The sequence below is a fragment of the Mercenaria mercenaria genome, chromosome 2 (genome assembly GCF_021730395.1).
Source record: "Mercenaria mercenaria strain notata chromosome 2, MADL_Memer_1, whole genome shotgun sequence".
Lineage (NCBI taxonomy): Eukaryota > Metazoa > Mollusca > Bivalvia > Venerida > Veneridae > Mercenaria > Mercenaria mercenaria.
In genome coordinates this window covers 72,136,250-72,164,242 of record NC_069362.1, presented here as the reverse complement: position 1 = coordinate 72,164,242, position 27,993 = coordinate 72,136,250, and the positions used below count along the sequence as shown (strand labels likewise).

General features: G+C 35.8%; 2 protein-coding genes across 2 annotated transcripts in view; both read left to right on the top strand.

Moving 5' to 3' along the window:
- The window catches only part of LOC123564283 (kelch-like protein 2), a 318,752-nt gene that overhangs the window by 3,251 nt on the left and 287,508 nt on the right, over nt 1-27,993 (top strand). The window lies entirely within an intron of this gene.
- LOC123564289 (glutamyl aminopeptidase-like) lies at nt 74-26,464 on the top strand. The gene is made up of 18 exons (XM_053536893.1): nt 74-911; nt 1,952-2,093; nt 2,454-2,591; nt 2,886-3,006; nt 3,202-3,356; nt 3,596-3,709; nt 4,815-4,949; nt 5,695-5,826; nt 19,744-19,919; nt 21,790-21,869; nt 22,104-22,249; nt 22,654-22,857; nt 23,346-23,419; nt 23,809-23,913; nt 24,247-24,417; nt 25,095-25,235; nt 25,604-25,685; nt 25,913-26,464. The coding sequence occupies exons 1-18, from the start codon at nt 286-288 to the stop codon at nt 26,054-26,056; spliced, it is 2,886 nt and encodes a 961-aa protein (XP_053392868.1). The 5' UTR covers nt 74-285; the 3' UTR covers nt 26,057-26,464.

Here is a 27,993-nt window from a genome sequence, read left to right as displayed (position 1 = left end):
CATTCTACTTCACGGTTCATGCTCAAACAATGTACGAACATTTTTTGCAAGCAGTAGGATACGTGATTTACAATCTCACTCCACCACAAAAACAGGATACATGCGGTTTGTTTAACTGAAAACTACGTTATAATTTATTATTGTATATTGTAAATATAGACATTTCGGCACTTCATTACCTATCTGTAAATAAACGCACGGTTTAAATAACAGCATATATGCAAACTGTGAACTAGAATAACTTAAAGCGGATAATCTTAGGCAAAATTAAGTAAGAAAGTGAAAATGCAGGAGCCATTAGATGGTACAGGTGAGAGAAAGAAAGTTTCACTGGATAAAAGATGTTGTTATTTTCTGGTATTGTGCGTAATTGTGTTAACCGTAGTAACAGGGGTAGTGGTTTGGTACCTAACAGACTCGGCGTGTAATGGTGCTGATGATGGCGACCAGCAGCCTGCGACTGGTACCAAATCTACAGATTCCGTTCCGCAAACAACAGCAGTTCCGACAACTATTGATACATCGGAACCATGGAAAAATCTTCGTCTACCGCGTTACATAATACCAGTGCACCATGACATTACATTGTATCCAAATTTCTACGAAAACAACGGCTGGTTTTATGGTAACGAGACTGTTGAATTAAACATCACACAGTCCACAAATTACATTCTTATACATGCAAACTTCCTAAACATCACTAAGACTGCGCTGAGATATGCTAATGGACAAGATATTCCTATCAAACGTACATTCTGGTACGGCGAAAATCAGTTCTGGGTGATTGAAGCAACAGCACCTGTGCAGGTTTCTCGTGCATTCTTGGAACTACAGTTTGATGGTTCGCTGACAAGAGAAATTTTTGGATTCTATAAAAGTACATATGTTAACTCTATAACAAAGGAAGAAAGGTAAGCAAAATAAAGAAAACGGGTGCTTCCTGGGACAGGTTTAAATGCTCTATTAAATTGTTTATAGCTTTTTACTTTCTCACTCAAAAATGTTTCAAAAGCTGACATTGGGAGCATTTCAAAGCATTTTTGTGTGAAAAAGTAAAAAGCTAAAACAATTTAATAATGACTGAAACCACGTACACATTCATTCAAATGTTTAAATTCGCAAATAAATATTAACTAAACGAAATAGCGGACATCGTCTTTTTAATTAGGAAGTAATGAAATATGTTTACACAAACGTACGGCAAAATCAAGTCACGCTTGAAAAAACTTGATGGTGATTAAATTAGATATGTATCATATTTTATTTGAGTTATTTGTAAATATTTTCTGACAGCGCTACCTTGGCCTCATTAAAAGTGTCCAGGTACTAGATTAAAAAACACATCATCTGACACTCAATCCTACTGTGTTCCATTAGGGTCATCGTCATTCGCCCCATCGCCCTGTAGATTTTAAAGTGTGACAGTGCGATAATATTATGCAAAGACGAGAAGATATGATGTGATAGCACGATAACACGACGCAAAAAAGGTGCTTTCACATTTTCGCATCATACTTTTGCGCCATCACACCGTATCTTCGCATCATACTATCGCACTGCCCACCTATTATCCCGTTTTCGTGTGTTTTTTTTCTTATCGTATAATCGCACTATCGCACAGTATTATCGCTTTATCGTGTGTTTGCGTCCAAGTATCGCAATCCTATTATTTCTCCCTGAGAGAACGCAAAAACATCTTCGTATCGTGTTTTCACCTCTTCGCAACGTTTGTCGCACTATTGCCAATCTACAAGGCGAAGGGGGCGAAGAATGATGGCCTTAACGGAATACCATTTAATCCTGCTTTTAGAATATGATAGCGTGTTCCAAAATGTTGAATTTAATCAAAACTATATCGGTGTTATACTATGATATGAATGTTTTCTCTTTTTACATCCCTTGTAGATGCAATATATAATTGTTATCTCATTTTTCATTTCTATGTTAAAAGGCACCTGGCATCGTCCAAGTTCCAGCCAGTGGACGCAAGACGAGCGTTTCCATGTTTTGACGAACCGAACATCAAGGCCGAGTATACGGTTACACTTGTGCACAGAGATGGGTATATAGCCTTGTCAAACATGCCCGAAACTGTAAGTATACTCTAGTCGCACAGTCAATATCTTATTTTGTTAGTTAGTGAGTGGGGAATAGATCAGTAGCATATTTACACAATTCGCCCGGCATTACAGTCGTATATTTTAATTTGTGTGCAGTAAGTGTTATTTACCAATCATCAGCACATACTTACTTCAAATAAATCTACCTTGGTCGATTTACGGCTCTCATGCATATAGTGCTCATAAATTTGTTGTCGATAAGTTTTATTTATCTTTTTGAAACACAGAAGTTTCTTGAACACGTAATGTGTATCATATCGTAAGAATAGGCATTAACTTTCATGAAATAAAAAAATACAACACTAAAATCAAAAGTTCTTGTTTATTTTGCAGAATACAGAAGCCTGGGAACATGATTCTACCCTTAAAGCGACCCATTTCAGACGTTCTGTTCCAATGTCTACATACCTCGTGTGTTTTGTCGTCTGCGATTTCAAGAATCTTACAGATACTACAAAATATGGAACAAAGGTACTGAAGCTTCAGGATAAATAAACCTAAAACCGTTTTATTGTCTCTCGAGAAATGTAGCTGTGTTTATAATACACGAGCCATTTCTGTTTCATTATGTAGACCATAATGAAAAAAGGAGTTATATTTGCAAACTATCTTTCTTGTTTTACCTTTAACATTTTCACACGTAACCCGATGCAAATTTGAAAACCATTTCAAAAGAATACGCTTTATATTAAGTAACAAACGAGGTGACGGTATGTCTGCTTCATAAGGTTATCATACTATTAATTTCTTCTCATTTTACCATAGATACGAGTGTTTGCTACCCCTGACCGCATCGAGCAAGCCAGGTTCTCCATGCGCGTCATGAAGATGTCCATGGAAAAATACCAAGATCTGTTCAAAGTACCTTTTCCACTTCCTAAAAATGGTATACTTGCTTCTTACTTACCTTAAAAATCACTTTTTAACAAATGTTTTCATCTCCAATATAGATGATAAATAGTTGCTCATCACTTAGACATATAAAGCTCTTCAGGAGTAATTTAAAGACTGTTCAGAGCTTTTAAGCCTGAATAAATGTCTTGTTCACATTTAATCTATCATTCAAATATGTTTTATACAGATATGATTGCTATACCAAACTTTATATCTGGAGCTATGGAACACTGGGGTTTGATTGGCTACCGTGAAGTGAACATGCTCTACGATGCTACCCAAGCGTCGGCGGCCAACAAGCAGCGTGTCGCCGTCGTAGTCGGCCATGAAATCGCTCATATGGTCAGTATAAACAATATTTATAAATTGACGAAGACGAGATTATTCTAAAAAGATTTTATTCAATAAAGCAGAGTGAAAATTATGAAAATTATGCTAGATTCAACTAACACTAATCCTAATTAAAATGTAAAATAAATGCTTGACCCGTTTTATTCGGGTTAAAGAAATGTGTGTCAGTTACCGGTAGTTAATTGATTATATATATTATTTATTTGGTTAATACTTGTTTATATTACAAGTGGTTTGGAAACATAGTGACAATGGACTGGTGGGACGATCTGTGGCTAAATGAAGGCTTTGCAAGCTTTGTAGAATACATTGGTGTCGATGTTACAGAACCTGACTGGGAAATGGTAATAATACCTTTGTTATATACGTTATCAGTCTCTTCGTGTTGGATTTTGCATACATTATTATCTTTATTATGATTCCTGATACATAATAATATGAATAAGGTGCCTGAAATCATATCTTGATATTTTTCTGCACCTATTACACGGAAACCGAACCTTGGCCGCTAAATTTGACGTTTGAGTATGTAAAGGGATATTTGAGTTAAGTCAGCAATGTACCAGTGATTCGCTTTTGTTTTGCTCCTCCCTTATTTTTGTACATGGTTTATGAAAAAGTTTCACGGAATCTTAACTTTAAGTAGCCGTGGTCATCATAAATGAAGTTGTCATAGCGTCGTCACAAGACCTTATGAATTACATGACAAAATTGTTAAGTTTCAAAAAAGAGCAGCTCGCCTAATTCTTGATAAAGACTTCGATACCCCTTCTGCTGAATTATTTCGAGAATTAAACTGGATGACTTTTCCGGAGCGGGTAATATTTCAAAAAGCAGTTTTAATGTACAAAAGTCTAAACGATCAAGCACCTATTCACCTCAGAAATTCATTTACATTTAGCTGTGATATACATGACATACATGCTCGAACTTTGAGGTCAGATTCTAATTTGCAGCTTCACCTTCCTCGACCGAAAACTGAACTATTTAAAAAAAAGTTTTACATATTCTGGTGCTACTATCTGGAATTCCTTACCAAGTCATATAAAAAGAGCATCATCAGTAGGGCAATTCAAATCACTATACATAGCTTGGCACAACACACAATCATAATACCTAATATTTATAATATTGCACTTCGTATAGTTATAGTATAAACAAAATACTGGTATTAAATGCACTTGTCTGTCTTCTATATGTTACAATGTACATGTAAATATTTTAGATGTGAATGTTATGTATTGTTTTGAGGGCCTCATGGAAGATTGATGTTGTTCGTCAAATGAGTTTTCCTCGTTAAATAAAGGCTTTATTATTATTATTATTATTATTATTATTACATGTAGTTTTAATATATAAATTAGAAGATTGTAGAATAAGATTACTGGTATAAAGTATGCAGAGTAAAGAGAATTTCACTTTATCGATGACAAGTGTTAATCTTCACAGATGGATCAGATGATTGTTGACGATGTTAAACCTGTGATGGTGACAGATGCCGGTATCAACTCACACCCTATCGTGGTTCCTGTAAGCCATCCGAACCAGATCACTGAAGTCTTTGATGCTATCTCTTACAGCAAGGTGAGAACGCTATCTCTTACACTATCTCTTACAGCAAGGTGAGAACGCTATCTCTTACACTATCTCTTACAGCAAGGTGAGAACGCTATCTCTTACAGCAAGGTGGAAACGCTGTCTCTTACACTATCTCTTACAGCAAGGTGAGAACGCTATCTCTTACAGCAAGGTGGAAACGCTATCTCTTACACTGTCTCTTACAGCAAGGTGAGAACGCTATCTCTTACAGCAAGGTGGAAACGCTGTCTCTTACACTATCTCTTACAGCACGGTGAGAACGCTATCTCTTACAGCAAGGTGGAAACGCTATCTCTTACACTATCTCTTACAGCAAGGTGAGAACGCTATCTCTTACAGCAAGGTGGAAACGCTGTCTCTTACACTATCTCTTACAGCACGGTGAGAACGCTATCTCTTACAGCAAGGTGGAAACGCTGTCTCTTACACTGTCTCTTACAGCAAGGTGAGAACGCAAAATTCACCATTCACATCATAATCGGCACTTTAATATTATTGTTATAATAACGCTCCTTAGCTAATGTCCTGCATCGGTTTTGATGTTTTTCTGAATCGATGTAGATGTTAGAGTGTGAGCCTGAATTATTGACTGCGCTTCACCTTTCCTATAGTTGAATTTTCATGTTATGTGAATACTATTTCTCATGACAAAAACGGTGGCTTGTTCTATTTCAATTTTATTATCAGAATTATAAATTACTGAATATTTCGACAATGTATGTCGTCTCAGGGAGCAGCGATACTCCGAATGTTACAAGAGATGATGGGAAGTGGTCCATTCTTTGACGGTATATCAACGTATCTGACCAAATATGAATGGTCTACAGCTACTACAAATGATCTCTGGGATGACCTGGGACAGGTAGGTAATCCTAATTACTTTTTATTCAATATACGACATAAAATGCTATTAGTAAATTTAGAATTATTGTTTGAACAGACTCAATCAAACCAAGTTTTCTATTATTTTGCTTATATCTTTGTAAAAGAGTTCCGCTTAAGCCGATGCTAGGGGCCGTGAGAGGTATTGCACTTTCCATTACACGGCTACTAAACCCTAGCGCCACCACCAAAAATGGTGATGATGATAAGAGCTATCGTCATTTCCGTGGTGCAGCTATCACCAGTTTCAAATTGTAAATATTGACATTCTGTCTTATATTTTTATCGATGAAATGTGTTTCAAAAATCGGAGAATGTAGTGCCGTGTAAGAACACTTTTACTACAGGCTGAATTTTATTTCATTTAAATATTTAAAAAGAATGTGGTGTCGAGATCGTTTATCCTGATTCATACATATGTACATTTTGACAGCTGTCTGTATTGCAGCTATATTTTGATGCATAGACACACTATAAGAATATTATCGCGCATGTAAATGGTCTAAATATGTAAGATACTTACACAGGCGGTCATTAGAAATAATGAAATATCCATGAAAAGAAATATGCCAGCATTTTTCAAAGTGGTGGCACTATCGCAATGACCTGTGATGGCGCTATACAGAAGTGGTGGCGCTGTGGCTATGGTATGCGTTTTCTGTTTAACTGCGGCTACCAAATGACATGTCCACATTGCTTAAGATCTGAACAAATTGAACAGTTTTATTTCTCATATAACCGACACATTTCCAGTAAAAAGAACAGAGAGAAATCAACAGTTCGTAGCTAAAAATTTCCAAAATAATAGTGTCCACCACATAATATTTCCTATCGCCATTTTTTCCCGAGAAATGTATCGTTATACATTTAACCAGCCGTATTCTATCTGCATTAAATCATTTTATTACATCTAGAGACAACATACATGCAACATCATCATGTGGAATTCTTCTGGTCGCGACTCAGAAATGACGTACACTTTCTTTTTCAAATATTTCTATATCATCTTTTTTAATACTTCTGATATTCTTTTATCCTCGACATTTCTATTTGTTGAAAACAAAGGAATCAATCGATTTTTCAGCCTAATTAATGACAGAGGTGATTTCAGTGTCTGCATGACACTTGAATATTTAGAAGTAAAAAAAATGTCGTGCACTAATCATTCACACGCATGCTTCTCTTAATTAAAAAAAACCTTAAATACATTAAATTCAAAAAGGTAAATGACAATCCTGTTAATTAATCATACCTTATTTCTCATGAATAAAACTACACATTTGTAGTCAGATGTTCTAACGCTAATGGTCCAAGAGCTCATGGACTTTTATTGCAACAAATGAGGCCAAAAGAAGTTTATACTTTTTTTGGAAACAATATTTCATATCCTCCATGAAAGCCCATTTCTTAAGTGTCAAAGCCGTGTCTGTCTATATTTTGTTTACTTATGTTTGTGATAGGGTAGGTAAAACTCGCTTGTAAAATATTAGGGGTAGGGTAAAGTTTACATCTACCAGTTTTTCACTGTTTGATTACAGTAATTATCTGATTGTCAATTAATCTATATATGTCAAACAATGTCAGCAATAAGAAATTCACCAAAAAGAAATGAAGGTCAAACTTGATATTCAAGGTCAAAGGTCAAATTTATGTAGAAATCACAAAAATTGGCATATTTGAAATTTATTTTTATTCTTCAAAAATAGTTTTTTTTTCATAAGTCATTTATGTAATGTGTATATATCAGCCAAAATCAGCAATGCAAATCTTACCACAAAATGTCAAGGTCAACTCTGATAATTGAAGGTCAAAGTTCATTTTCATGCAAAAATGTTAAACAATAAAGTTTACTGTTTTCCGGTCTGTTTAATATGTCTTAAAATTATTAGTCGCTGAAGTTAAATCGTTTTAATGTTTGTATGTCAGGCAAAGTCAGCAGTGCAGATGTAACCTAAAAACTGCCAAGGGTAAAGCTAATATCAAAGGTCAAAGGTCAAAAATATGCATGAATAGCTTCCTGTCCAATATTACAGATATTCTTTATAATTATTAGTAATTGCTCATGATTTATTTTAATATATATATATATATGTCCCACAATGTCAGTGATAAAGTTATCGTCAGAAATGAGTCAAGGTCAAAAGTGATATTAAGGGTCAAAGGTCATTTTCAAGTAAAAGAATGAAAAAAAAAACATAGCTCTTTATTTTTCCTCTTTGTTAATAATATCTTGTCGATATTAGTCAGTGATACCAGATGATTTTAATGTATAAATGTTAGTAAAATGAAGGCTAAACGTAAATACTTTTTCAAGGAAAGGAGTACTTTGTCAAATTTGAGTAAATCTAATTCCAAAATGTTTTAGAAATACATAAACGAAACATAAACAAAAGTCTAGCAATGCAAAAAGCGATGTCGGTTTTGATAGCTTTGTTGAATATTTTGGTAATATGTCTAACACACAGCATGAAAATACGTTTAGTTCGGAAGATTTTGTAAATAGGGATGAAACGTTACACATAGATATGCTTGACTGTGAATTTACAGTCGATGAAATACAAAAGACAATATCATGTATGAAAAAACATTAAAGTTGTGATTTAACAAATAATGTGGCTGATTTCTTTATTGATTCTAAAGATTTTATTGCACCATTTAATGTTATTTACGAAGAAGGTAAATATCCTGATTCTTGGAGCAAAGGTGTTATTGTTCATATCTACAAAAAGGGTGGAGGCCCAATTTGGGTTTAGAGATTGTCATAGTACATCAGATTGTATATTTATATTGCATAGTATTATTCAGAAAGTTTTATCTGGCAAATTCAAGTTACATTGTGCTATTCTAGATCATGGAGCATTATGGATCAAGTTAATAAGTTAGTTGTAAGATTGTAACCGTGGTTAAAGCTATTTATCAAAATGTTAAATCTTGTGTTAAAGATACTGTATCATTGTCATATTCCAACATGTTTGATGTTACTCTTAATGTTAAGCAAGGGGAACCACTTTCTCCTTTATTGTTTATTTTATTTGTAAGTGATGTTGGAAATATCATTGATTTCTCACAGTTGGCTGATAATGATTTAAATGTGTTATTTGTGTACATGTTATTGTTTGCCGATGATATAGCATTATTTACAACAAGTCCTGAAAGCCTGCAGACTTTACTCATTTAATTGGTGTTTCAAAATAAATGTTAAGAAAACTTAAAATATGTATAGTTGAAAAAGTCGATGTTACTTGGTGTATTAATGGTGCAAGATTAGATGTTGTTGATTCTTTTTGTTACTTAGGTGTTAAATTTTATTAGACATTTGCGACTTAATTAAGACGAAGTGGAGTGTGAACACCTAGGGCGGTTGATTTTTTCAAAGGGACCATCTCAACATAATTTAGTTTTTATTATGTGCGGTTTGAATACATGCGAAAAACGGTGATAAGGTCTGGCTTATTATGCCACTACTATGAGGTGGTGATGTACATTTAGCTTTGTCTGTTCGTCCGTCCGTCTTTTCTTCAGATAAAATTTGTGTTACGCATATCGCTAAAGGTACTGAATGACTTGGGACGTTCATGAAATTGCATATTAACATGTCTTACCGCAAAGTGTTCAAGGTGAACTGTTGTGACTAAGTCTTATATACAAATATGGCACATAGAGTGCTAAGAATGGTTTTCTATGATTTAACTTACCGTCCTACTTTTTAACAACATAATTATGAAGAAATTTCAATTTCAAAACTTTACCAGACTTGTTTAAGGCAAACATTATGACTATGTTTCGTTCAGATCAGACAAACAGTTTAGTCTGTAGAGTGTTATTGTCTGTAAGTATTGACCTAGTATTCATGAATATTTAGTACGTTTCCGTAAATTATTGAAATAGTGATTTATTACCTATTGAAAAACCAGTACAAAGAATACATTATATTGGGTTGTAACCCCTAGAGTGTTAAAAATTAAACTGTACAAAGTGCATATCATAGAAAAATATTCTTAACACTCTTAAGGCTTATTTTTTACGTGATCTACATAAAATTGGTCAGAAAGTTTTATTCTTATAATTTCTTTGTCATGTTTAAAACTAGGTTGTCTTTAGTCAATAACTAGGTCACTAAGTTAATTCATAGGAATATACAGGGAATATTCTCTACTTGATGTAATTAGCAAATTTGTCTTTATGAAGTCTAGGTCACTATGGCAAATTATAGAAAAAACTTTGTTAACCGGCTAGACCTAGTTTCAAACTCATCCGACATTTTGTAAAGACAAACATTCTGACAAAGTCGCAATAGATTGGACCATAAGTGTAATGACGGTAGGTCAAATACCTTTGGCGATATGTGTAACACAATTTTGTTCTCACGGAAAGATGGACGGACGGACGTACAGACAAAGCAAATCTATATCCCCTATCACACAGTTGTGGCATATCATTTTCCCCGAGACGAACAACCAGGAAACCATGGTAAACCTCTGGTATACGAGAATGTAGCATAATAAGCCAGACCTCATCACCATTATGGGCATGCTTTTTCTTACCACACATCACATGATTAAATTATGTTGAGACAGTCCCCTTGAAAAATCGATCGTCCTAGGTGTCCACAGTCCACTTGGAATTAATACGCAAATGTCTGTTATATTTAATATGCAAAATGCTGTCAAAACATTAAACGATCAAGCTCTCAAAGCGTATAACAATTTATTATCTGTTTTAGTAGGGTTCCTTTTGACATTAAAACTCAACTCTCTAGTCACTCCTATACTTCTTTATGGATCAGAAATATAGGGCGCTTATAATTTTAAAGAAATTGATAAACTACATTTTCGCTTTTGTAAACGCATCCTTGGTGTTCATACTCAGACATCTAATGCTGCAGAGTTGGGAGAACTTGGTCGTTTTCCTTTGTCATTAATTTGTAAAGAGCGTGTTTTGAAACAGTGGATAAAAATAATGAAAAACACCGATTCTCTAACTCATAAAATATTTGTTGAATTATCTTAATCTGATATTGTAAACCAAAAACATTCATGGGCTTTGTCTGTAAAACAAAAACTTATTAAACAGCCTTGGATATGGTTATTTATGGTAATGCTACCAACTTCGATATAATTTGATATAATAAACTATTTACCATTGTTAAAACAAAGGGTACGAAATCAGTATGTACAAGAGTGGAATGATATAATATCAAATTAACCTAAACTTGAGTATTATAGAAAATTCAAGACTGAATTTATATATGAGAAATATTTAGATGTAGTAGATAGTGGGTCTGTGAAAAAAGACATGTCATGTTTTAGAAACTGAAGGTGGTAGATTTGCAGGTAATTTGTAAACTATGTATTAAAAATGTTGAATCTGAGTACCACTTTTTATTGTGCTGTCAAATTTATTATGAGCTACGTCAGAAATACAACATTGTTACTTGCTTTCCTACTATTAATAGATTTGCTGATTTGTTATCTAGTAAGAGCATCAAAACTATTAGAAATTTGTCTAAATTTGTTTCCAATGCTATGAAATTTCGTTTGGGAAAACTTGCTACTATTGCTGCGTCTCGGTGTAATGTTGAATGTATTACTTCGTGTGTTTGTATGTTGATGAATGCATGCTTTGTATGAGGTTTAATAATGTATGATTTGTATGTTGATTGTATGTCTTAGCAATCTTAGTAAGATATTGTAAATGGCAAAAGGCAGGTTACGATGCCGATTGCCTAATAAACTTTTAAAGTTCTAAACTTGTAATAACTTTATTGTTTCAAAGTATGTTTGTCATTATTAGTAATTTACAGTTGTTCCATGAAGTTTCATATATATGGGTCAATGTCAGTGGTGAAAATATCATTAGACATGAGTCTAGATCAGCCCTGATGTTAAAGGTTAACGTTCATTTTCGGGTAAAATTCAAAAGATAGCATTATTATTTTATTTCTTTGTTCAAAATTATCTTGTCCTTGTAAGCCATTGATGTTAATTCTTTATGTCAGCAACGAAAGTTGTTTACCAAAACGTGATAACAAAAGTAAAGATCAAAATTGTTTAAGAAAATAGCAAGAAAAAACGTTCAAAACTATTTAATGTCATTATTATTAACATTTACTCTGTTAAATTTATATAATGGACCTGTCCATCATTCAATTTGAGCAGTACCATCTATTATTTGAAGGGGTGTTCATTGAAAAATTACTGACTGAATATGCAGGCTGATCTTAGTCTGCACTGGTGGCAAAGGCAGAATCACTTGCCGGCAGCAGGCTAATGGTTAACTGATCGGAATTTGCTTTAATGTATATATGCCCCACAATGTCATCGAAGAAAATATTATCAGAAATGAGTCAAGGTCAAGCCTTATGTTAAAAGTCAAATGTCATTCTAAAACAAAATGTCATTTTTATTTTCCTTATCTTTTTGAAAATATGTTATCACTTTTAAACACATATCTGTAGAGATTTCAACATATTTATATCATGACACTGCCAGCAGTGAAGAGTTCAAAGATCTAACATGCAATTTAAGTCAAAGGTAATCTTCGCGCAAGTTAAATCACAAAAATCGACATTTCTTGAAATTTATAATTGTGTATTGTTCGAAAAAAAAAGATTGTCAAGGTAGACCCTACTATATAAAGGTCAAACATAATCTTAATGTCAAACTCTGAAAATGTGGCTTTTAGATAATATCAGTTATAAAACAGAATAGAAAAATAAAGATCTGGGACAAAGGTTGGAAATATGTTTTTGTTTTGTTGGTATTAACTTCTTCTTTTTTTTCTTCCTTCGCGACTACACTGTCAGACCAGTAGCCTCGATGAAACTTGTGGTTTGCCGCAGATCCTCAATACAGTTTCTGGTGGATTCAGGTATCTACCGGCCAAGTCGCAGCTCGCTCCTGGTCATGCCTTTTACATCTTTGAAGTATATGCTCTGTAGTCTGATCTTCCTCACCACATGGACAAGTTGGTGATGGTGCCAGTCTGTATTTCTTGTACATGTGAGCATTGAGCTTGTTGTACCCTGAGCGAAGCCTGACCAGCATCACTTGTTCAGACCAATCAAGGAGATGAAAAGCATCTACTTTCCAGATTTTATTTCCTCTATCCTTGGTCTCGTTAGTGCCTTGATGATGGTGACTTTCTCCTTGTAGCTCACAGGTGTTGTTGGTTGTTCTGACTGAGCTCCCAGCTTAGCCAGTTGTCCTGCCTCTTCATTGCCTGCAAGTCCACAATGAGATGGAATCCACTGAAGTGCTACTTTGCAGGTTATACTTAGGCTCTGCATTCTCCTGGCTAGATTTGAGTCCATGTTTCTGGAGGATTGTCTTCATTGATCATAGCCAGTGTGAGAATCTTCCGAATACCTTCATCCTCTTGCTTCCCACAGTCAAGATGAGGAACAGCAAGTCCCACAGTCACTGAGGACAGATCATTTGCTAGTGGGTTTATAATGTCTTCACTACCTAGGGGAGTCGTTGGTATGTTCAGCTCAGTTTTGAACTCTCGATTGAGATTTTTTTGCCTCGTGAACGAAGCTGCTACGTTTGAGCCGATTTTTGATGTAGCCATCCAATTTGGCTTTCATGGGATGGTATTGAAAAGACCTGAATTTCTCTGCTTGAAGCAGGACCTTTGCATGTCTCCTGTCTTGTAACGGCTGTGTACACGTTAGCTTCTCCATGAAGGAGATTGGTGTAGACTTTGTAGCACCTGTCATGATCCGCAATGCTTGGTTTTGAACCTTGTCTAGAGCATGTTGGTTAGTTTTGGCAGTAGTGGACCAGGCAGTTGAGCTATACTCTATATCACTGTTCCCTGATATACTGTCTTGAGTATTTGCTCGTTTGCTCCCCACGTTGTTCCAGCAAGTTTGCGCATCATCGCAAGCTTTCTACGGGCCTTTTCTTCTGCTTGACTAATGTGGGGTCTCCAGGTAAGCCGTTTGTCAAAGGTCACTCCAAGGTATTTTGCCTCGTCTGCTTCGGCAGGGAAGTATTTCCCATCTTGATTTTACCCGCCCTCTGCTTTGACGACAGGGAGAATAGTGTGGTGGACGATTTCTCTGTATTGATCGAGATACACCAATCTTCAGCCCAAGCTGAAAGCTTGTTGATAGCTTCTTGCATCCTGTGTGTGGCTGTTGTGGCATGTTCTTCCTTACACCATAACACCAGGTCGTCAGCGTAGAGTGCAGCCTTAACTCCTTTCGGTAGTTCAGACACCAGAAATGATGAAAAGCAGGAAGAGTGTAGGGGATAAGACTCCGCCTTGCGGGACACCATGACGCAACAGGAACTTCCTACTGCTTTTCTAAGCTGACTCTTGCTCTCATGTTGTAGAGGTAAGACTTAATCTACCTCAGCATGTGACCTCCTACTCCACTCCTCACCAGTTTGACGAGGAGTCCATCAGTCCAGACTTTGTCAAACGCTCGCTGCAGATCCATGTTATAAGCACGACTTTCTGCTCTTGGAAGTCGTCCTCTATCTCTTGCGATAGATAAGTGGACTGGTCCTCAGTTGAGCGGAATTGTCTGAAGCCAGCTTGCGTTGCGAGTAGGTTGTTAGTCTCCATGTACCACTTCAGGCGTGCATTCACAATCCTCTCCATGGTCATTCCAACACAGCTGGTTAGGTTGATTGGTCGATAGCTTGCAGCATTCTTTGGATCATTCCCTTTCTTACGGATGGAGATCATGACTGCTTCTTTCCATATCTGTGGAAGCAGTCCTTGTGTCCAGCTGAAGTTGTAAATTTCCAGGAGTTTGCAAATTGCTGCAGTGCTTAGATGGGTCAGCATTTCATTTGTGACTCCATCTAGTCCAGGAGACTTCTTTGTCTTCAACTGCCTAAGAGGTGTCTGTAGCTCATGTAATTAAAGACTCTGTTTCATGCATTCTGATGTCACTTGACTTGTCTGCCTTTCCCATTTTTCTCTTCGGGCTTCCCTTTGCCATTCCCTGTTGATGGGGATGTTGAAAACATCTTTGTAGTTGAAAGCAGAAGTGTTTGCCGCTTGTTTACTCGTCAACAGTTCACCATTCTCTTCCAAAATTACTGAGCCTCTTCCTGTGTCTTCATCGTCCAGGTGTCTCGTCAATCTCCACAGCTTTTGGCCATCTCGCTCTAGGCCGAGCGAGGCTGTTTTGTTTCTCCAGCTCTTCCTCTGTGCTTCCAGTTTGTGCCTGAGGAGTTTGGCCTTGGCTCGCTGTAGAGAAAGGTTACTTTACTTTCTTGTGGGGGATTGTTTTCTGCTTTCTCGCTGGCTTCTGATAGCTTTGAATGTAGATTCTCCAACTCTTCACTCCAGTTGGGCTTATATTCCTTTCTTGCTCCCCTCCGGAATGGCGCTGTAAGCAGCCTTTAGTATACTGGCGTTGAAGTCTTTGACAACCCGGTTTATGTCTCTACCTTCCACTCTGATGTCTTTACAGAGCTCATCACTCAGACTTTGGTAAAAGGTCCATCTGGCCTTCTTGTAGTTCCGTCTGGGAATATTAGGTGAAGTAGAGGCTATACGGTCCATAGTAAGATGGACTCTGCGATGGTCGCTACCTCCTAGTTGCTCATCGACATCCCGCTTGACATGTCCATGTATATCATCAGTATATAAAGCAAGGCCAGGGGTTGACGTTGTTCGCCAGCTTCTGGAGTAAAAAGGATCATCCTGCTTGTTGATTAGGTTAAGCTTGTTATCATCTTGCCAGGTCTCCACTTCCTCTCCACGTTTATCCAGATGGTCATATCCCCAGCTTTGTGAGTGACTGTTAAAGCCTCCTACAATGATGAACCTGGTTTCATCAGTTGTAACTTTGTCCAGGGACAGAGCTTTGTCACCTGGAGAGTATATATTCACAAGTTTCAAGTTGAAATCGTTCTTTCTGAGGCTCAGAACTTGGAACTCGGAGTCATATGCATATGCATGTTGGTCTGGACAGCACTGATGTTGTTCCTGACCAATGTCATGATGCCTCCTTTTCGTCTGCCAATTCTGTCACAGCGAAAACACTGGTATCCTCTGACTTTGAAGGATTTTTCTGGTTGAAGGTGAGTTTCCTGAATGCAACAGACATTGATGTCTTTTTCATGGAGGATATGCTCAAGTTCAGCTTTTTTGTTGGAGACACCCTCCGCATTCCAGTGAATCAACCTGAAAAGCTAATGCGGATTGGTTCTCCTCCTTGGTATGCTCCTCCTTCTTCTCTTTGCATGTTGTGGATTGAAAGAGGGACCCCCAATAGCTGTGGGTGGACTCTGTCGAGGCTAACCCGGCACTGAATCTCCCTGGAGGGACCTCAGAGATTCAGCACCACATTGTTGAATACCGGATGACTGTGTAGTCATAGCGATATTGCATGGTGCTGTGGTTCGTTAAGAGAGTGCCAATGGCCAAGCACCTCTGCTTTCAACTCTCTAGGTTTCTGTCAGGGTTACCTCACCCTTAGTTCCGAGTTCATACCCTACCCTGGGAACACAGGGGCTATTTGTCCCATAGATGGGGGTCTTTCCATGTACATCAGGGCGTGTCCACACACCGGTGGGCCTGGCATGCCACATGTCTGGGGGCAGACCTCCTCCGAGTCCCCTGCAGTTCTGCCTGAGGCGGCAAGGTGCTCATTTACTGTGTGGCGCCAACTGGGAGGCATTGCAAAAGGGCTTGTCTGCAGAGAGGCAATATACTGGCAGGGAAGACTTACGCACTTGGCTTCTTTTTCACCAGAAGGCTAGCCAGCGGCGGAGGCTGAAAGCGGAAGGTGACAAGCACACAACACACAGCACACCACACTTGACGCATCAACAGACCTATGCCACACGTTGGTATTAACGTCACACCGACACCATTATAAGTCATATGACAACTTTCCAGCTTTTCGTGGTGGAGGAAGACCCAAGGTGCCCCTCTGGGCAATATTTTATTACGGGTGGACCCCTGGGTAAATAAAAAACGACCTTCCGTAAGTCAGTTGGATGGCTTCCTGACATGAATAATTCTACACTGCAAATGAAGCACGAACATATATGCTGAGGTGCAAGTGATTTTAAGTCAGTGATCTTAACCACTCAGCCATGGAAGACAATACAATTTATAATAAAACAATTCTCTTTTTTTGCGATTTTCTAACACAGATTTGATCTTTGACCATTGTTATTACGTTAACAATTGACTGTTTAGTATATGACCTTCATTGCTGACATTGCTTAACAATGTTAACATTAAAATGAATTAACACCAATGAGTAATAACGACAAGATATTTTTGCACAAAGAAAAAAGGAACAGTGCTATCTTTAGATTTTTTACCTGAAAATAAATTTTAACCTTTAACATCATGGCTGATCTAGACTCATGCATGATGATAATTATCTTCATTGTTGACATTGGCCAAATAACTATAAGTTACTAATAATGACAAAAATACCTTTAAACAATGAAAATTATTACAAAAATGCTATTTTTGCGATTTTTCACACAAGTTTGACATTTTATCTTTGATATAAGCTTTACCAATCCCTCTTTTTGAAATTAGATCTGCCTTACAAATATACATAAGCAAGAATTATTTTCAATGAAAAAATGACAAGATAATTTTTCACAAAGAAAAACTAAATATGCTGTTATATATACTTTAAAATGAATAATGACCAGTTACTAGTTTTGGCAAAAATACCATAAAGCAATAAAGAAATATCATTGCAAAAATGCTATTTTTGCGAATTTTCACACAAATTTGACCTTTGACCTTTGATGGTAGGTTTGGGATAAGACCTACATTGCTGACATTGCTTGACATGTATACATTAAAATAAATTTCTAACTGTGAATTATAATAACAAGCTTTTTTTGAACAAAGTAATGAGTAAGTATGCTACATTTTAATTTTTTACACAAAAAATGACCCCTGACCTTTAATACCAGGTTTGACCTTGACTCATTTTCGATAATCTCTTCCATGACATCGTCTGACATATAAACAGTAAAACGAACAGCGATCATTTACAAAAATGACAAAACAAAAACTTTTAAACAATAAGAATTATTACAAAAAGTGATATTATTGCAACATTTTACACACTTTTTTTGACCTTTGTTTTCTGATATTATGTTTGACCTTGATCAGATGTGCATACCAGACATCGCTTAACATTTATACATTAAACGAATTGATACCATTGACTAATATCGACAAGATATTTATTAACAAAGAGAAAAGTTAAAGAGCTATTTTTTCATTCTTTTACTTGGAAATGACCAATGACCCTTAATATCACATTTGAACTTTTTGACTCATTTCAGATGATATCTTTATTATTGACATTGTGGGGCATATATACATCAAAATAAATCACAAGCAATTACTAATATTGATAAAATATCTGTTATATTTCAATCAGGAAGCTATACATGCGATTTTTCACATAAATTTGACCTTTGACCTTTGATATTAGCTTTACCCTTGGCAGTTTTGGGGTTACATCAGCACTGCTGACTTCGCCTAACAGACAGACATTAAAACGAAGTAACTTCAGCGGCTAATAATGTATAGACATATAAAACAGATAAGAAAAAGTAAAGGTAACACTTTTCACATATTTGCATGAAAATGAACTTTGACCTTCAAATATCAGGGTTGATCTTGACTTTTTGCGAAAAATTTGTATTGCTGACTTTGGCTGATATACACATTACATAAATAAAGATGAGTGACTTATGATGACAGACTAGTTTTGAGTAAAAATAAATTTCAAATATGCCAATTTTGTGATTTTTACATACATTTGACCTTTGTCCTTGAATATCAAGTTTGACCTTCATTCCTTTTTGATGAATTTCTCATAGCTGACATTGTTTGACATATATACATTTACTTACAATCAGATGTTACTGTAATCAAACAGTGAAAAAACTGGTAGGCGTAAACTTTACCCTACCCCCTAATATTTTTACAAGCGAATCACAAACATAAGTGAACAAAATATAGAAAGGCACGGCTTTGACACTTAAGAAATCGGTTTTCATGGAGGATATGAAATATTATTTCCAAAAAGGTATAAATTTCCTTTGGCCTCAATTGTTGCAATAAAAGTCCGTGAGCTCTCGGACCATAACTGTCCGCCACGGTGCCACCACTACTGTATGGCGCCATCACTGATGCAAAAGCGCCACCACTTTTAAATAATGCTAGTATATTTCTTTTACGGGAGATTTCATTAATACTAACGTATATCTGTGTGAGAATCATACACATTTAGACAAGTTGCATGCGCAATAATGTTCATATAGTGTGTCTGTGCATCGAAATTTAGTTGGAATGAATACAAATGTCAAACTTTACAAACGTCCGAATCAGGAGAAAAGCTCTTGACATCACAATTTACGTAATATTTTATATAAATTACAGTCAATCTACAGTAAAAATGTTCCTACACGGCACTACATTCTCCGATTTTTAAATAAGTTCTGCCAACAAAAATATGATGTAAAATATAAATTTTACTCACCAGTTTACATTTTGAAACCGATGATAGCTCCGTTCCTTATCACCACTTTTTGCTGGTAGAGCTAGGGTTTAGTAGCCGTGCATTATCTCTCATGGCCGTGCATTACCTCTCATGAACAGACTCGATCAAATCGATTTCGCTATAATTTTACTTGGTTGCATTTTGTGCTTCCAAAGGATCTTCTTACAGATTTTATTATTTTATGTTAATTTAAATCTTTCTTTTTCTTTTGATAAAACACTTATTATGACTTTTCGAAACAAGTATACTGGCAGTACGTATACCGTTTGTTTTCAGATTTGGTTAATATCCAATTTTAAAACACGCACGGTGGGATTAATTTATGTTTGGGTCACAACATGGATGTTATGCTAACTTATTTCTTTCCATCACAAGGTACCGGCTGGGTATAGTGTTAAAGAGGTTATGGATACGTGGACCCTGCAGATGGGTCTACCTTACATCAACATAACGTATGACAACAGCGGAACCAAAACACGTGTCACAGCAGCTCAGAACCGCTTCTTAGCGGATAAAAATATGAATTACGACGAAAATGAATCGCCTTTTAGGTAAATCTGTTTTTACATGTATACCTACTGAAAACCTGCATTCAATACGGATGCAAATTAGACAAAAATGTTGATACCGCTGTTAATGAAAGTTATTGAAAACTGTATTGTGTTTGTTGGATTTTTGTTTGCACCGCTGATAATGTACACATGATCCATGTATTTGAATGAATTAAACAGTTGTTTACGCCTTGTTAATTTCATGTAAATTTCTGTCCAATAATGCAGACAACACATTCACGGTCATATAGTCTAGCTGCCAAGTAGTTTGTCCTCTGATACTGAATAATTCCTTTGTAATGCTGAACATGAAACCAGTGTTTTAATGCTGAACATGAAATCAGTGTTGTAATGCTAAACATGAAATCGGTGTTGTGATGCTGAACATTTAAACAGTGTTGTAATGCTGAACATATAACCAGTGTTGTAATGCTGAACATATAATCAGTGTTGTAATGCTGAACATGAAATGAGTGTTGTAATGCTGAACATATAATCAGTAATGTAATGCTGAACATGAAATCAGTGTTGTAATGCTGAACATGAAATCAGTGTTGTAATGTTAAACATGAAACCAGTGTTGTAATGCTGAACATATAATCAGTGTTGTAATGTTGAACATGAAACCAGTGTTGTAATGCTGAACATGAAACCAGTGTTGTAATGCTGAACATGAAACCAGTGTTGTAATGCTGAACATGAAACCAGTGTTGTAATGCTGAACATGAAACCAGTGTTGTAATGTTGAACATGAAACCAGTGTTGTAATGCTGAACATGAAATCAGTGTTGTAATGTTAAACATGAAACCAGTGTTGTAATGTTGAACATGAAACCAGTGTTGTAATGCTGAACATGAAATCAGTGTTGTAATGTTGTAATGTTAAACATGAAACCAGTGTTGTAATGTTAAACATGAAATCAGTGTTGTAATGTTAAACATGAAACCAGTGTTGTAATGCTGAACATGAAATCAGTGTTGTAATGTTTAACATGAAATCAGTGTTGTAATGTTGAACATGAAATCAGTGTTGTAATGTTAAACATGAAACCAGTGTTGTAATGCTGAACATGAAATCAGTGTTGTAATGTTGAACATGAAACCAGTGTTGTAATGTTAAACATGAAGCCAGTGTTGTAATGCTGAACATGAAATCAGTGTTGTAATGTTAAACATGAAACCAGTGTTGTAATGTTAAACATGAAATCAGTGTTGTAATGTTAAACATGAAACCAGTGTTGTAATGCTGAACATGAAATCAGTGTTGTAATGTTGTAATGTTAAACATGAAACCAGTGTTGTAATGTTAAACATGAAATCAGTGTTGTAATGTTAAACATGAAACCAGTGTTGTAATGCTGAACATGAAATCAGTGTTGTAATGTAAAACATGAAGCCAGTGTTGTTATGCTGAACATGAAATCAGTGTTGTAATGTTAAACATGAAACCAGTGTTATAATGCTGAACATGAAATCAGTGTTATAATGTTAAACATGAAACCAGTGTTGTAATGTTAAACATGAAACCAGTGTTATAATGTTAAACATGAAACCAGTGTTGTAATGCTGAAAATGAAATCAGTGTTGTAATGTTGAACATGAAATCAGTGTTGTAATGCTGAACATGAAATCAGTGTTGTAACATTTTCTGGTCGTTTGGGATAACGGAGTCCTTTCAATATATCTGATCAAGTCGGTGTTAGATATTACCTCTTATGAAGAGATTCAATTATCATTTTGTTTGGCTGCCTTCTATGCTTCCAATTGAGTTGTTTATAGAATTTATCAGTTCCTACTGTACAAAAGCAATAATTGTTGTAGCTTCAAATGCATATTTTCGAAGGATATGTAATGACTGTGTTGTTTACAGGTACAGATGGTACGTGCAGCTCGACTACCTAGACAACAGTGAATATAAAATCAACTGGATCACAAAAGATGAAAGTTCAGGTTGGTGTTCAATCGGTTTATATATGTAATATGAAACAGTTTTACTTATACACAGATGTTAGGCAACAGCTTCTCTGTATACATTTCATTTCAACCTATATATCTTTACTATAAATAAAAAATCTGTCTACATGGACACACTACATATATTTTTAATTTCGGAACTTAAAGTTTATTTTGCCATTTACATGATTAATAGTACCTACTGCATAATATGTTTGCTTATGTTTCCAGTAACATTTGAAGTGAACACTGACATGAGCCAGGTAAACAGTTTGATCAAATTTAATGTAAATGACACGGGCTTCTACAGAGTAAATTACCCCGACAGTGTTTGGCGGAGGATAGCAAACGCTTTGGAAACACAAGGTCCATCCGCTGTATGTAAAATATTTCACTAACTTTCCTGCTAAATTTTGTGTAGAAAAGAACAATTCAAACGTCTACTATGTGTTTAAGATATACCAGCTCATAAGTAAATTATTTGTCATCTCTTTTTCAGTCGTAATTTTAATATCGGAATCATTATAGCTGCCTTTTAATTTAGATTCGTTCAGAAGAATTGATTATAAAAAATATTCCAGATACCGTTTTACTAGTCAGTCATGATACTTATTTTGAACTTTCTTTCTGATATGCTGGGGGAAATTGCTAGATATTAGAATATTGCAAAACGGAATAGTGGTATTACCCCGAGTGTACCTAAAGGAATTCAATTCCAATGAGCGGAAAGCGAAATGTGCCCTACGTTAGGCATTTTTATGTCGTAAATTGTATACTATAGATCCCATACCCTGCCGACAGAACTGGCCTTGTTGACGATGCCTTCAATCTAGCCCGAGGCGGTTATATTGGTTACGACGTTGCCATGGAAATGACCAAATATTTGGACCAAGAACAGCATCATCTACCTTGGGACTCCGCCTACAGTGGTATAACATATCTGAAAGATATGTTCATGACAAGTGGAGATTTTGACTATTTGCGGGTATGTATCTGCAAAATCTAGAAACATGTCCAGTTATGAAACCAAAATATTCTCTTTGTTGCAGTGGTCGAAAGTTCTGGAATATTTAGATTTTAGATAGTATTTTCCATGTCTGTGCACTTTCATATGTAACGGTGTTTTTAAGAGACATATTTCTCTGTTTAAATAGATCTACATTCTACTGAAAGAAGATATTTAAAAGATTAGATTAGAATAATTCATGTATTATTCCTCTGTGAAATTTCCAATTTTAGTCAACTTAAGGTACCTCGTAGAAATTCAGTTTCTAAATTTATGTATTTATATACTTGTAGTCCTACTATCATAATCCTTACTTACAGTATAGGCCTAATATGTATGCATAATATTCACTGAATTTACCATGGCCTTTACAGTAAAGGACATATATCTATGCACGATACTTTTTGAGTTTATGTCGTCACTCTTACTTACAGTACAGGCCAAATATCTATGTTTGATATTTTCAGAAATACTTTGCAAAAAAAGTGCGACCAGTGTTAGATCGACTAACATGGGAAGATGGGGAATCTCATCTTGATAAGTGAGAGTTCATTTTTTCTCTGCTTTTTTGCTGAACTGAATGTTACCTTTCCTTCTATTTTCATAAATTTTCTCTAAAAAACATATGCCGTTAAACAATAAGCATCGAATTTGTTGGAAAAAAGTGTGCAGTACATTATTTAGCAGCTTGAAGTATATAATACAAAGCAAAGCATCACTTTATGATCATATCGTGTTGCTAATGTAAATGCAAAATATATCATATCATATCAACAACACACACACGACAATGATAATAGCAGACACAAACATGACAAGCTGATTAAAGTGAAAAGCAAATTTGTAGAGCCACATATTTCCCAACATTAATGAGGACCCTCCCTTGAAATAAATAGTAAACAATATAACATGGTGCAGAATGTTTTGTAGATTGATGCGGTCCAATATAATACAACTGGCCTGTGACTTCGTAGATGACGATTGCCTTAGCAATGCCACACAGAAGTTCAGGAACTGGATTGACAACGGTGAATTGTACGTATAGCAGTTTATCTTGTTTGGTTCATGTTTTCACAGCATGTTTTATTTTTGCTGTATGGTTAATGTACTATAAATACTGAGTTTGTTGCATACACACATGTGATGTCTAAACGAACAGATTAGTGTCATCCACCTAGAATAGTGCCAATAGGACATACGGCCTCTTCCCTATGAATACTATATGACATAAAACAACAACAACAACAATAATAATAAATACAGTTAAGTTCTTCCATACTGAATAAATTTGAGAAAAACTATTTTTATAAATGATATCAAATTAGTTGAATGTGCGAGGCATGTGTAATAGCTCTCCTTTTATTACAGCATATCACCTAACATACGAACATACGTGTACAAGTACGGAATGAGTTCAGGGGGCACGGAGTCGGACTGGGATTTTATGTGGGACAAATATCTACAAGAAACTGTACCACAAGAAAAGATCAAACTTTTATACGGCCTTGCTAATACCAAGCATATCTGGCTACTTAACAGGTTGGAAAACTTATTGCGTTAGTTTGTTCGAAACATTTATGTTTTTTTTTATTTTTGGTGAATCAGATATATCAGGTTTAGTGTTATATGCTTAACTGATTCTTACACCCAACCCCTCTGCATTCTGTTGCAATCTTTCCCCTCCCCATAAAGCTGTATGGCACCTCAAATATACTCATATTGTATTTATTTATCATTATCATTGATAAATTATTTCTAAACTTTCAAAGATTTATATACATGATGGGGTATTATCATTGTTATGTACTTGTTGGCGCAAATAGATATAATTTGAAGCGAATTGATACAAATATAACTGTGTACATCTACATAACTGTCAATAATGTATGTGATTAGTTGTAAAATTATGGTAATCAAGGTATGAGGAAGAATGAAAATATACAGTCTTATATGAGCCATGCCATGAGAAAACCAACATAATGGGTTTGCGACCAGCATGGATCCAGACCACCCTGCGCATCTGCACAGTTTGGTCAGGATCTATGCTGTTCGCTTTCAAAGCCTATTGCAATTAGAGAAACTGTTAGCGAACAGCATGGATCCTGACCAGACTGCGCGGATGCGCAGGCTGGTCTGGATCCATGCTGGTCGCAAACCCACTATGTTGATTTTCTCATGGCTCGGCTCAATTATAATTAATCCTTGAATTGTTGCAGGTATTTGGAATACAGCAAGGATACTGAGAAGATACGTTCCCAGGATTTCTTCACGGTTATCACGTACATATCTCGGAACCCTGTAGGCAACTCACTAGCCTGGGACTGGGTTAGAGCCAATTATGACTACTTAGTAAACAGGTCAGGTACAGTTCATATATATAGCATAAGGGACATGCAAATTAATATTGTGTTCATGCTAAAGGATATTTTAAATTTCGTGCAAAAACAGTCAAAATCGAATGTCATACCACGTAATCTGATATCTGTATTGGTTCGGGGACACGCGATGAATGAAACAACCAACAACTGAGCCCCAAGTATGTTGTCTCGGCGGTATATTTCATAAAACCTCTATAACAATGCGTATTTTCGTAATGGACTAACCTTAAGTAAACGTGCTGAACATCTAGCTATAGTAATAATACACATTCGACAACCGCGTGATGATTCCTTCTATGTGTTGATCGCAGTTATCTCGCTTTAACTGGGTTTTCTTTTTCTTTCAGATTTTCGCTGTATAACCGCTACCTAGGCAGACTGATCCCTAACATTATTAGCAAATATAACACACAGTTCAAACTGCAAGAGGTAATAAGTTATTATTTTAGAATTCAATAGAAATAGAAACAAGGAAAAGAATGTATTACATACAAAGCATCTTTTTAAAACAACTGTAGATCATATTATTAAACAATGAAATTATAACAAATAAATAAATTTCATTTTGATGCACAGAAATATATGTAAGATGTGTTCATGTCCATGTAATATGTATTTATCACTTCAAGTTAATTTAACATTCTATAATTATCCAGGCCGATGCATTTTTCCGGAAGTACCCGGACGCGGGCGCGGGCTCCCGTGCGAGAGTTCAAGCAAGGGAGAGTATTCAGAGAAACATAGACTGGATGGCAAATAATGCCAATAGTATCAAGAACTGGCTGATGCAGCAACTGTGACATATATACATGTGATCAATAAAACAAGAACAGCATATTTCTAATTAATAATATATCCATTATAGAAATCTGGATAATTATATGTACAGTCAATAATGTTACTATGGATTTTTTTATTTTATTTTTTTTTTATGTTTGGGACTGAATTCTAGAGAGTAAACGACTTTGTGCGTGAGAGGAAGTTGAGCATATGTTTTGAGCGTAGACTCCCTGGTTGAACTGGTTTGCAAATCTGGTACATATTTGGACGAGGTCATCATTCGCAGATTGTGTCACATGTTAATCAACTTGTGTATATGAGTATGTTGAACCATCTGTGTGTACGTGCGTGCGTATGTGTTAACACCCATGTATTAGGTCTGTGATTTGTTGCCGTGTAATCAGAATTAAAATGTCAGTTCTATAGTACAGACATTTCTTTACATATTTTCAAATAATAGCACCAGAATTAAGTTGTTCAAAAGAACTTGTCACGCAGATGTTTCCGATCTCGGTGTCGTAACGCAAAAATAATGATAACTTAATAATTTGATACACTTCTATGTGATTTAAATTCGGTGTTATTGCATACTTTAGATACATTTTGTAATTTTAAAAGCAATAAGTTGGTCATGGATTCCTCCATGGTTGTGTTGCCGCAATCTAAGCACAGTTCTTTATTATGATGAATGGAGATTGCAGAATTGTGAAACTCAGTAATGGGTTTTCAAAGGCTTAAATGGAATTACGTGGATACGTTTGTAATATCTCATGATAATTTCAATTTTAAGGAACAAATCGGAAGGGTCTAAATCACTCTTATATTTGTAACATTTTCACAGGAATCGATTAAGATGTCACCGGTCTGTTGATAAATGACACTGGGGATCAAAATTTGACATTATTTTGTTCGCAATAAATGGATAGAACGAATGGGGGATTAAGGATGGAACAATTTACGCTCCCTTGATGAAATGGTTTTCATATCGTTCATTTTAGGTGTTGTACCTAAAGTTTGTCACTTGCTTTCTCTTTAGTTTCTCACAAAATTATATCTTCTATGAATAGTTAGAGGACACTAGTGCACCTATGTCATGTGATCTTAACATGAATATCATTTTCAAGAATCATCAGAATGGTGGCGTTTCAGTATTGGAGTTTCCGTTTCCATGGTTACCCAATACATTATTTCACATGAAGTTTTCACATATACAGACTAATACATTTCATCAGTTACTTTTTACGTTGAAAGGTATAATAAAGATAAGCATAGTTCTGTTAGAGTACCAGCTACAACCGTGTTCCGGAACAAGTTGAACAGAATACTGTACTGGCGTAACGAAGAAACGTGCTTTATAATGTTAAGAATACCCCGTTACAAAAGGAAAAAGAACGGCGGCGTCAGCAATAAGAAAGTTACGGACACGTTGTTAATAGATCGTCTTCATGCATGCCACAGTGTGACCAACCTTGAACACATAAAAAAATGCCCGAAATTAACCTCTTGATTGTGGCCGAACTTTTTTTAACTTGTCAACGAATTTCTTATAACTGTATTTATCTAGTGATATAAATTCATGAGCCAGGCCGACTTGTCCCAAGTTTTTGCAATGGACGCTCTTGCCTTTAACCCGTACTGGCCTGTCAAGCAATGTCGGCCATACATATATCCCCGTAATTCTGTAATCTTTTTCTATTGACCTTTTTATCACCGTTCTATTGATGTATATTGTTCGTTTGAACTTGATTGTTCTTCATATGTTATATGTCCGAAATTCCAAAATTGTTTAAATTTTAATGGCTTTTATAAAGAATTGACTCTGTAGCAACGCCGTCATTTATCCAATTTGAGAGGTCACGTGATCAAACATTGGGGATTTTCTGGATTTGTAAGTTAAATTGTGGTCAGACAATCTTGACTGATGTACATCTTAATCCGGGTTTTATCTCCGTGATTT

Coding starts and splice junctions, on each gene's coding strand:
- LOC123564289 (XM_053536893.1), top strand. CDS start 286: ATGCAGGAGCCATTAGATGGTACAGGTGAGAGAAAGAAAGTTTCACTG. Junction 4,950..5,694: donor ATGCTATCTCTTACAGCAAG/GTGAGAACGCTA, acceptor ATGTCGTCTCAG/GGAGCAGCGATACTCCGAAT. Junction 19,920..21,789: donor GAAAATGAATCGCCTTTTAG/GTAAATCTGTTT, acceptor TGTTGTTTACAG/GTACAGATGGTACGTGCAGC.